Here is a 12646-nt window from a genome sequence, read left to right on the forward strand (position 1 = left end):
GAAATGTTATTCCACTGAAGTTCAACTTGTAGGATTCCAGCAAGATATAACAAACATCCTGGATTCAGGAGGTCAAATGGACTGTATCGCGATTGACCTATTTAACGCATTCGATAGGGTAGATCATGGGAGACTACTGGCAAAAATGAGTGCAATTGGACTGCACAAAAGAGTGACTGAATGGGTGGCTATATTTCTAGAATATATATATTGCTAGTGTCTTTACGACGCACCAACACAGATAGGTCTTATGGCGACGATGGGATAGGAAAGGCCTAGGATTCGGAAGGAAGCGGCCGTGGCCTTAATTAAGGTACAGCCCAAGCATTTGCCTGGTGTGGAAATGGGAAACCATGGAAAACCATCTTCAGGGCTGCCGACAGTGTAATTCGAACCCAATATCTCCCGGAAGCAAGCTCACAGCCACGCGCCCCTAACCACACGGCCAACTCACCCGGTTTCTAGAAAATAGAACTCAGAGAATTAGAGTAGGCGAATCTTTATCTGACCCTGTAATAATTAAGAGGAGAATTCCTCAGGGCAGTATTATTGGACCTTTATGTTTTCTTATATATATCAATGATATGAGTAAAGAAGTGGAATCAGAGATAAGGCTTTTTGCAGATGATGTTACTCTGTACAGAGTAATAAATAAGTTACAAGATTGTGAAAATCTGCAAAATGACCTCGATAATGTTGTGATATGGACAGAAGGCAGTGGTATGACGATAAATGCGGTTAAAAGTCAGGTTGTGAGTTTCAAAAATAGGAAAAGTCATCTCATTTTTAATTACTGCGTTGATGGCGTGAAAGTTCTTTTTGGGGATCACTGTAAGTACCTAGGTGTTAATATAAGGAAAGACCTTCATTGGGGTAATCACATAGGTCTGATTGTAAATAAAGGCTACAGATCTCCGCACGAGATTATGAGTGTGTTTAGGGGTTGTAGTAATAATGTAAAGGAGAGAGCATATACCGGTAAGTCTCTGGTAAGACCCCAACTAGAGTATGGTTCCAGTGGATGGGACCCTCACTAGGATTACTTGATTCAAGAACTGCAAACAAATCCAAAGAAAAGCAGCTCGATTTGTTCTGGGTGATTTCCGACATATGAGTAGCGTTACAAAAATGTTGCAAAGTTTGGGATGGGAAGACATGGGAGAAAAGAGACGAGCTGCTCGACGAAGTGGTATGTTGCGAGCTGTCAGTGGAGAGATGGCGTGGAATGGCATCAGAAGACGAATGAGTTTGTTTGGAGTCTTTAAAAGCAGGAAAGATTGAAAAAAAAATGAAAATAAAGTTGGAATTCAAGAGGACAAATTTGGGCAAATATTAGTTTATAGGAAGGGGAGTTAGGGATTGGAATAACTTACTAAGGGAGATGTTCAATAAATTTCCAGTTTCTTTGAAATAATTTAAGAAAAGGCTAGGAAAACAACAGATAGGGGATCTGCCACCTGGGCGACTGCTCTAAATGCAGATCAGTAGTGATTGATTGACCGAATATTTAAACTGCATATTTTATTATAAAGGGTATTTTCGTTTGCATTTCCGAATGAATACAGCAGAAGTAGAGCAACATGCTTCAGTGCACATGGCTTGGTGAGTAAGCTTTTCTCTTTATTCACTTTTTTTGCTGTAGTAGAAAGTCAATACAGTCAACAGACAAGAGTTAGGATATCCAACTTTAAACTAGGAAAATCCATTTAACGTATATAAAATTATCTTACAATTTCATTCAGTTTATAAGAAGCCCCCATAATTCATATAAAATTAATAATGCAATAAATTATTTGTTTTATGACTTAATTCAGAAAATGAAAATTCATCAAACAGGGATATCAATAGGCTTACAATATTTACGTTTTATGTGATCTAATTCACAGGTTTTCTGGAAGAATTTCATGAAGATCAATCATTCGCAACCCTCCTTCTTCTTCTACTTCTTTCAGATTTTCACGATTTTAAAAGATGTGTTTATAATGGTGGTTTTAACCCTAGAATGGTAGCGTTAGTTGCAATTTCGTTATTGATTGTGCTTTATTATAGCGACAATGTCATAACGGCTAATTTTCGCCGTACTCTGTATATTTCTTCATTCATTAAACATCTATTGGGACAATAGTAGGTACCTTATTTCATATCTCACTCAAGTGGCTCTACCAACCTATTAATACAAACTGGAATTTATTGGCTGATTCATTATCGTGTGCATAACTCAAAATAATTGTTCTATTAATATGAAAGTAACTTAAACATTATTTTTGTTCTACAGACATTTTTTAGTTTTATACTAAATGGGTAGACTTTCTCGCACAGGAAAACGACGCTCCAGATTTCTTGCATGTAAACCTCTCTACTATCCTTATACAATCAGATCTTGCTCTTTTCTGATCTCCCATACTTCGTTCTGTAAATTTGTTTCGCCTCTCCTCTGTCCTTATACTCATAATTCTCTAGTCTCAACAATTTTAGATTTATTTGAAGCTTCTCTTTCAAAATCATCCTTCGTTTTCAGCGGGCTGTGAAGTCAGTTGTTCTCCAAGGCCTAAGAACATTTTGGATTTATCTCCTCTAGTGTCTTCGTTTTGTTGTTGAGAATAAAGTCAAAGAGCGAGTCCATGAAAGCATTGCACACTTTATATGTAGCTATTCGTGTGGATCACAACATACATATACTTTTATATTAACTTTCTGTCCAATCTCTCGACTGATGGAATTTCTCCTTCCTTGTGTACAGGCTTGCAACAGAAAAGTGGTTGTATAGTACAAAGAACCGAAGTATTAAGAAACTAAAAATGCATCCTGTGCTTGTCGTGTAGACGAGCGTTACCGTTCAAGGGTTAAAATATAAACTGAAAATTTGTGTTCACACAAGGCTGAATATGTGAGTGTTTGTATAATGTTTGTTGACAATTTTACCATGTTTTGCCATAGGTGCGACCAGGCAGGCGAGAATGGAATAACCCGCCTGGCTTCCGTCAGGTGTCCTAACAGCTTAGCTTTTGATATTGAGCGGCAAACATGTGATTGGAGAACCAATGTTAAAAACTGTGATAGGGTAGAAAGTAAGTATATATTTATGTGACAAAAGAAATAACAAGTAAAATGCCACTGATACGCTCCGCTGCATCGTTTCTAGTTAAACACATTTCTGCCACAGTGAATCTGTTGAAAGAAATGGGTCGTAATGGAAGAAAATCCGTCCTCGTCTAATCTCGTCTTCTAAACTACGCGATTAGTAACTTACTGGTGTGGAGTAGAATATGCATTAATCTTGACGGAAGAAAATCTTCAAACAAGATAGTCAGACTGATTATTATTTATTATTTATTTATCGTATGATGTACACAGAAAGATTATATAAATAAGTATGCAAATAAGTACACAATGTATACAAACAGAAGCCTATAGTTCCAAATCAAGTCCATTGATCCATTTTAAGGCCTCCTCAGTTGCGTTATGAATGTCCTCCAAAGGACCTTGAAATGCTCTCTGTGGACACTCGACAATTACATGGTAGATGGTCTGTGAGGTAGCTCCACAATCACACCCAGGAGACTTCTGCCAGCCCCATTTATAAAGAGTATAGCCGCATCTTCCTTGATTGACTCTAATCCTGTTTATAGTCCTCCATTGACGTCTGGGTAGATGGAATCCGGGAGGTTGAACATGAGGTAGGGTCACAAGATGTTGATTGGGAACAGAAGACTGTTGCCATTGATGTAACCAGGCGTTCGTGATGGAGAACCCAGATTCTTCCAGTGTAAGTGCAGCACGCCAGGATGGAGATCTAGACTTAAGTCGTGGAGGGGCAAATTGATTAATATCTTGATGAACGGGGAGGTTGGAGTCCTGGTTGATCTTCTTCCACAATTTTAGAAGAGCTTCAGACCTTCTTAAGCAAGGCGGTGGAATATTGCTGAGTGTAGGCAGCCAGGCCACGTTTGTAGAGCGAATGCAACCAGTTATAATGCGCATTGCTTGATTTAGTTGAGCATCTATCTTCGCAGTATGAGCACTGTTCAGCCAAGTTGAAGCGCAGTATTCGGCAACTGAATAGCAAAGGGCTAGAGCAGTAGATCTCAACACTTGGTTGTTTGCGCCCCAAGAGGTGCGGCTAATTTTTGAAGGATATTATTCCGACTTTTAATCTTGGCGGCTGTGTTGTTAATATGATGCTTATATGTTAGGGATCTGTCTAATGTGACTCCTAAATATTTTGGGAAGGGACAATGCTGTAAGGATTGATTTCTGATTGTTATTGAAGGCTTGTAGTTGGCAAATTTATTTCTGAGATGGAACACAGATACAACAGTCTTTTGGAGGTTTGGACGAAGACACCATTTTTGGAAATATGTGTCTAGCTTTTTTAGATCTGCTGTAAGTATTTGTTCAGCTTCTGGAAAGCTTGGTGTTTGACTAACCAGTAGTATATCATCTGCGTAAATAAATTTCCTGGACTTAGTTGCTGGTAAGTCAGCAGTATAGAGGTTGAAAAGTAAGGGTGCCAGAACAGATCCTTGTGGAAGTCCATCATTCAGTTTGTAAATTTTGCTTACTGCATCATCCGAGAAGATCTGAAAGTTTCTGTTGCTAATCATATTGCCAATGAGATTTGTAAGCTTGACACAGGGGATGGCAGAGATAAGTTTTAGCAGAAGCCCTTCTCGCCAAACAGTATCATAGGCTGCTGATAAGTCTAAGAAGACAGCCATACTAATCTTCCGATTCTCAAATCCATTTTCAATATGAGAAGTCAAAGCAAAAATTTGGTCATCGCAATTTCTTCCAGGTCTGAAGCCAGCTTGTTCTGTGGGAAGGAGATTATTGATGGTTTCTGAAATCCTATTGTATATTAGTCTTTCCAGGAGCTTTAGAGTAACACTTAGCAGTGCAATGGGTCTGTAGCTTTCCACTCTCAGAGGGTCCTTGTTGGGTTTCAAGATCGATATTACTTTGGTCTTCTTGAATAATGAAGGAAGGTTACCTGTCTCCAAAATATTGGAGAAGAATTTGGTGAGCCAAGAGATTGTTGCTTCACGTCCGTAGGTGAAACCTTAAATTACCCTACACGTGTCCCCCGGGTGGTGCTAAGAAAGCAACGGCGAAGAGATGCGATCGAACTGTCTGAAAAGACCTCTCGGTCATAATGCACAGAGTAATAAAGAAACCGGTCCTTATCAGGACCCGGAAGTCTATAGTCAGACTGATGAGTGCTTTAGATAAGGTAGATTACGTCCATTCCAGAAAGTCTGCGTAGGCCTAATCCTCCAGTGCTAGGTGAACATATTTAAAAAATGAAGTTAACTGGAGATCTTATACCTTAGGAACTAATAGTTAAGTTAACAATAACATCAGCATCAACTAAAAGGAAAACAAACTAAAGGCTACTGATACAGTTAATATTATCGACTTTCACGATCTTTACCGAAATCTAAAACATATTCTCCAGGGGTCTGCTTCACATAATACTGTTATGTAATCCAAAGTTTCGCACGGAAGTGCAGCTTGCATCTTCAGATAAGCAACATATCACCTTCATAAGTGTTCAGTTACAAATGGTTCATGCATCATAATAATTATCTTTGTAATTTTGCTTCCGGGAGTAAACATTCACGAAGAGTTACCGTCACAATGAAATGCAAAAACAGTTTCCACCAATACAAACTATGGACAGCTTAAATGGAGTTAGATAAGAGTATAGTTAGTTTCGCACAACTCTTCCAGTAAAATCTAGAAAACACTTGGATGCGTTATAATCTGATATTTTGTTTCATTGAAGAAGTTGAACGGCTCCAGAAACGACTATTTAAACACAGCAAACGTAAATGTAAGTTTGAAAACTGAAATGGGCGTTATTTAGGTAAATCACAAATAAATTCTTCAAAATAAGTAATAATAGGTGTAAATAATATGTGTATGCTCAGAAGAGTGCTAAGGTACTATTTCCTTATAGCCCAAATATATTATAAAGCAATCAGCAAAAAGTATGTACAGACATTTTAGTGAAATTCGGGCACACATATTTTTGGAACAAATATCTGTGGTTGACAGACTGGTAAAGATTTTCTGGGGCCAAGAAATATTAAATTTAGGAGTGAAGGCTCTCTTCATCCCGCACAAGGCTATTAGCCATATTAAGGGTCCCTGACGATACATGTTGTAGAGGAACAGGCCAAGAAGTATGTTATAAGCACTCCCGAGGTCATGTTATTGTTTCAACACGTGAGAAATTTCACATCCCTTCTCGTATGTTTGGAGAAGACTGGGAGAGGAAAGAAAGCGGATCGCTATTGAGTGGCATTCTACTGTTTTCAACTTAGAGCAAATAATGAGGTATGTTTTTATTATGTTTCTTTATCAGGTGCACAAAATCTGGTATAAAGCAAATCAGTTGTCCTTCCGGATTGGCATTCGACGTTGATAAGCAAACTTGTGATTGGAAGGGTAAAGTGAACAACTGTGACCGGCTAGAGAGTAAGTGATTTAAGAGACCTCTGGAGGAGGGAAAGGGAAGTCCCTACGTACGGGTGAAGGTCCATTTTGGATTTCAACAGGTCGCTTATTGACCGGAACCTCGATTACTGCTCGCTCCCACAATGCAATATTGGGCTCTTATTTGGTTGTGCATGTGCGGATGTAGACTTTTATGTGTGGTAGTTGGTTTATCCCTACTTCCAACTTTCTAACACACAAAAGTATTGCTTGGTGTGGTATGTCCCTTGCCTGTCTGTGAAAAGTATTCACATTACTCATAAACTAATCCCAAATATTTCTTGCTAACCTCTTGATTGGCTTATTTGTTGTACATTTACAGAGATTTAAAAAGCAGGTAAGATAGAATAACAAATCATAAAACAATAGTTCTAATTCAAGTAAAAGTTTGGTACTTTGAAACGAATGTGTGTGTTTAATCACTTAAGAAGTATTTTTCGAATAATGCATGTGCGTATGGCAGACAATTTTCAATGAAGGTATGTCAAATTATCGATCACGAAGTAGAAGAATCAATAATATTAATCAATCAGTATAGAACAAGTTGTCGAGAGAAGACACGAAAGTTACCATTCATAATTCAGAAGATTTTTTATTTCTAAAAACTCAGTAGATTACGCATACTTTCGTATAACAGAGCACCGTAGACAAAATCTTAGAGTAAACTGCAGGCTCGACGTGAAACAGTGGAATGGTGACCAAGTGAATGTTATTCCAACGCCAGCAATCAGTATTGCTTCCCTGTTTCATATCTTAGGACATTAATCCTTATTGAAATGATCTCGCTCGTGTTATTTACCTAACTCAACACTGCACGAGGCCCAAGACATTAATGATTGTATTTGAAACTAAGTATCAGGCAGACTGCAATGTCACTGCATAAGAGAAATTATAAATTACTTCGTTTCTTTCTAAGAAACTTCATTGCAGCACGAATCACTTCTTAACATTCTCAGGACAAAACCTACATTTTCCTCCTCTGTACCTATTCAATGGATTTTAACTTGTGATACACCATCTGAAAGATGCAGTCTTTTACACTCATACCCTACTTACGAAAGTACGAGGGTTACGCCTACCGTTCTGATTATGAATATAGATTCCTTTATTTGCTGAAGAGCTGCCACCACTACTTTTATCCCCTCGAATATAGAAAAATAAGTAGGCTATTCTTCACCAACATTTTCAGTACTAAGTTCTAGACTTAAACTTCGAAAAATGAAAATCAAACTGTTACGATTTAGGCCTATTCAAAATGTTTTACGATACATAATAAAATAGTGTTAAAGAAATCAGAAATGTTTCAAAATAAGAGACAAATAAGCCTTTCTCCTTGCTTAAACCCCGACTATATGCATGCTTTCATCAGTCCTAGGTGATCTGGTATATTTGTTGTAATTGTATCTAATATGAATTTAATATAATTTAATAATTGCCTTTATTAATTCGCCTGAACAAGCATTGTTTCATTTCACAATAATAACAAATAATTCAGTACCATTATTGTACTCGATAAATAATTGCAATTTTTCTCTGTGTGTGTGTGTTTATTCTTCATTTCCTTTTTTATTCTGTTCATTTTAGCCCTCTTTTATAAAAGCACATTCTGTGTTATTTCTCTCTGAATAAATTAAAAATGCAATCATAATTCTCTTTTTTTCCACTACTTTTTAACAGAAAGCAATCTTTCAATTTATAAAAAGCTAACCTAATATATGTGTCTCTTTGTGTCTGTCACTTTTCATTTCTTCTATGTGTCAATGACTTGCACTACTGTCGTCTTTATGTTTGTGTCCTCGTCTTTTTCTACTGTTTTCTATACTAGCTTCTTGCTGTGCTCCCCTTTCCCCTGCGAGCCACAGGGTTCAGGTCACCAGATTAGGTCAGGTTAGGTCAGGTCAGATCAGGGCTAGTAATAAGACTATAACCATATCCTGAGAATGCCTTCCTAAATGCATCGCCTTTTGTCCTACAGAACCCCGTAAGGTGCTTCCCAACTTCAAGACAGACGAGCCTAAATGCCCTGAAGGTAAACTTCAGTGTGGAGACGGCGAATGTATCGACAAAGAGCTTTTCTGTAATGACAAGTTCGATTGCAAGGACGAGTCCGACGAGAATGCCTGCAGTAAGTACACCTGTTACCATGTAATAAAGATCTTTAACTGAACTTAGAAAGAAAGTGGATTGTAGTTAGAAAGTGGTTGCCTATTCTAAGCTTATATACCTTAACACAGATGAGCACTGAAGCATTGAAATAACAGAGCTGTTAGCTGAAATCCTATTTCAAGACAAATTCCCTTAAAAATTATTTAATGAATTTATTTATTTATTTATTTCCCTTATGAAACATTTCAACTTTGATGATACCTGTATCTCTCAGATTTTATAAAAGACTAACCAAGTTTCCTTGAATTTCCTCAAATCCTTCAGAATATTACTGTAACTTACCTATTACACAATAATAAATAGCTTCTTTTCATTTAGATCATTGTTACGTAGTTCCCTTTCACAGTGATGCAGTCTCTACAAATATCCTTTGCACTTTTTTGTGTGATATCGCATTTGTTGTGAAATTATCAGCACTTGTGAAACCAGCCTTAAACCTGTGGTCTTTTTGTTACAATTTCAAACACATTCTTCTTCCCCAGCATTGCTAGTGTCTCTAAAAGGAATATCAACAGCGAACACAAAATTTTATATTCACAAGTTCTACACATGTAGCAAAACCACAAAAATCACCGAGCTCGATAGCTTTAGTCGCTTAAGTGTGGCCAGTATCCAGTATTCGGGAGATAGTAGGTTCGAACCCCACTGTCGGCAGCCCTGAAAATGGTTTTCCGTGGTTTCCCATTTTCACACCAGGCAAATGCTGGGGCTGTACCTTAATTAAGGTCACGGCCGCTTCCTTCCCACTCCTAGCCCTTCCCTGTCCCATCGTCGCCATAAGACCTATCTGTGTCGGTGCGACGTAAAGCAACTAGCAAAAAAAACCACACAAAAATCAACGAATATTCAAGCAGTTGGAATTTAATAACAACAGTGTCATTAATATTGTTTATTCTGAATAACTTATATGCTGTCAATATATTGCTAGGGGCTTCACGTCGCACCGACACAGATAGGTCTTATGGCGACGATGGGATAGGAAAGGCCTAGGAGTTGGAAGGAAGCGGCCGTGGCCTTAATTAAGGTACATTTGCCTGGTGTGAAAATGGGAAACCACGGAAAACCATCTTCAGGGCTGCCGATAGTGGGATTCGAACCTACTATCTCCCGGATGCAAGCTCACAGCCGCGCGCCTCTACGCGCACGGCCAACTCGCCCGGTGCTGTCAATATATTCAACACCTTATATATGATGCTGTATAGGCCTTTGGGCTTATGCCGTGTAGAGAAAATAAGGTGAAATTCTTTACGTTTCGCAGAGAACTGTGCTTTAAGAAGCCTTCCTCGTGGACAGTCGACATTTTCTTCTGATGACGGGCCGTGAAAGTATCAATGGCAACTTTATTTATGGCTTGAAAACGTATGTTCTCAAAATTACAGGTGTAGGGGCAACGCGTCCGCCTGTCACCCGGCGGCCCTGGGTTCGATTGCCGGCGGGTCAGGGTTTTTAACTGTACATGATTAATATCCCTGGCCTAGGGACTGGGTGTTTGTGTCGTCCTTAATGTTCCTTTCCTAACATTCAACACTTTACACTTCCGCAATTTCCAAATACACGCAGTTTCTTAACATGTGGTGCAAAGTAGGGACAAAAGATCTTCTTAGTTCGACGCACCGAACAAATAGCATATTTTTTTTTAAAAAAAAAGGCTTCACGATAAGTTCTGAACCAATATGATTGTCACGATCTCTTATATTCTGAATATTCAGTTCTCTTTTAGCTCCATATCGGAAACCGTGGGCTATAACGTAATAAATCAATTTGGAATAGGTCATTCTAAAAACAAAACGAAAATCTTGACATTTTGTTTGAGTAATACGGATGTTAAAGTTAAACTTAATTCACGTCAAATATTTAATGCAGTTCGGAATTAGCTTGTATATATTGTACTGTACTCAAATTTTGACTTGCTTCTTTTTCTTTCTGTCTAGCTGTGGAGACCGATCCCAACCGCGCCCCTGACTGTGATCCTACCCAGTGTGTACTTCCAGATTGCTTCTGCTCAGCTGACGGTACTCGTATTCCAGGCAGTATCGAACCTAATCAGGTAAGTCAAAAGAATATATATGTATAACTTTATTTCTTCTAATTACGGTTATCTATCTAGATTGTGCAGCTTTTTACTTAATAATGTTACTATAACCCTTTCGAAAGTCACATTACCTTTTGTTCCTTTTCTGTCCCACAGGTTCCACAGATGATCACCATCACTTTCAACGGCGCTGTCAATGTAGATAACATTGATTTATACGAAGACATTTTCAACGGACAACGGCAAAACCCGAATGGTTGTCAGATTCGAGGTTCTTTCTTTGTTTCCCACAAATACACCAACTACTCAGCCGTTCAAGATCTTCACCGTCGTGGTCACGAGATTGGAGTATTCTCTCTTACGCACAAGGACGAACCTAACTACTGGACACAGGGTTCCTATGACGACTGGCTGGCTGAAATGGCTGGTGCACGACTTATCGTTGAGCGTTTTGCTAACATCACTGACGGTTCCATTATTGGCATGCGCGCTCCCTATCTTCGTGTCGGTGGCAACAAGCAGTTTGAGATGATGGCTGACCAGTTCTTTGTCTACGATGCCTCCATCACAGCTCCTCTTGGACGAGTACCCATTTGGCCATACACTCTTTATTTCCGTATGCCACACAAATGTAACGGCAATGCCCATAACTGCCCTAGTAGGAGCCATCCTGTCTGGGAAATGGTCATGAATGAATTGGATCGCAGAGATGACCCAACTTTTGATGAATCTCTCCCTGGTTGTCACATGGTTGATTCTTGCTCAAACATCCAGACTGGAGATCAGTTCGCCAGGCTGCTCCGTCACAACTTCAACCGTCACTTCAACTCCAACCGTGCCCCTCTGGGTCTTCACTTCCACGCATCCTGGTTGAAGAGCAAGAAGGAGTTCAAGGATGAACTCATCCGCTTCATCGAAGAAATGTTGGACCGTAATGACGTATACTTCGTGACAATGCTTCAGGTAAGTCTATATGCTAGCATATTCCAATTAATTATTGAGATAAACTAAGCAATCAGGTACAGTACAGTATAGGTACTTAAATTATTATCAAAGAAATATATCGTACGCGACATGCCGATCCAGTAGAGTTGCTTACCTGAATTATGATTTTCAACATGGATCTAGAAAAGGTTATTAGAGGATGCACACTCCATCCTGTCACTGCCAATACGACATGAAGTTCCAGAAGAGCTCCAATGAAATACATCTTATTGATCACAGGTGCCCAGTAAGAGAAATGAAACTGTTAGCCATATCTAGTATACGATAGCAAAGAAAGTTTATCGTCTATCGGCACGCTGCTTCGAATTTTCCACGATCATACTGAATATTTCTCAACAGTGAGCTGTCTCATTTTACTACGAATTTGCAACTCTTCAAATAGCAAGTTATTATTATGCGAAGCAGAAATAAAAAGCTGATATAGTGTGAATAAATTTCGCAAAATTGATCAGCGGCAGAAAAGTCGAGTTCATCCGAGACACCGATTCGAGGTTTCTCTTCATTTATTCATATTAATTCATATTGATTTAGAAGAAAATAGTTACATACATGTTACTTTTTTTCGATTAGGAAAACTTTTTCTGCTAGTTGCTTTACGTCGTACCCACACAGATAGGTCTTATGGCGACCATGGGATAGGAAAGGCCTAGGAATGGGAAGGAAGCGGCCGTGGCCTTAATTAAGGCACAACCCCAGCATTCGCCTGGTGTGAAAATGGGAAACCACGGAAAACCATCTTCAGGGCTGCCGACAGTGGGGTTCGAACCCACTAGCTCCCGGGTGCGAGCTCACAGCTGCGCGCTCCTAACTGCACGCCCAGCTCGCCCGTTGGAAAAATTTTAGGAACGTTTCTTACAATGATCATGTCGTGAGAGGATTGCTGGTTCATTAAATTGTTGCGAGGTACTCATGATTACGAAACCCCTCCTCTTCCCCAACTCTCCC

General features: G+C 39.1%; 1 protein-coding gene across 1 annotated transcript in view; it reads left to right on the forward strand.

Moving 5' to 3' along the window:
• The window catches only part of verm (LDLa and CE4_CDA_like_1 domain-containing protein vermiform), a 30712-nt gene that overhangs the window by 10424 nt on the left and 7642 nt on the right, over window positions 1–12646 (forward strand). The window contains exons 3-6 of the mRNA XM_067151504.2: window positions 2938–3068; window positions 8474–8623; window positions 10596–10711; window positions 10853–11659. Of these exons, the coding sequence (XP_067007605.2) occupies window positions 2938–3068; window positions 8474–8623; window positions 10596–10711; window positions 10853–11659 (1204 nt within the window). The remainder of the gene's footprint in view (window positions 1–2937; window positions 3069–8473; window positions 8624–10595; window positions 10712–10852; window positions 11660–12646) is intronic.

This window comes from Anabrus simplex, chromosome 7 (assembly GCF_040414725.1).
Source record: "Anabrus simplex isolate iqAnaSimp1 chromosome 7, ASM4041472v1, whole genome shotgun sequence".
NCBI classification, from domain to species: Eukaryota; Metazoa; Arthropoda; class Insecta; order Orthoptera; family Tettigoniidae; genus Anabrus; species Anabrus simplex.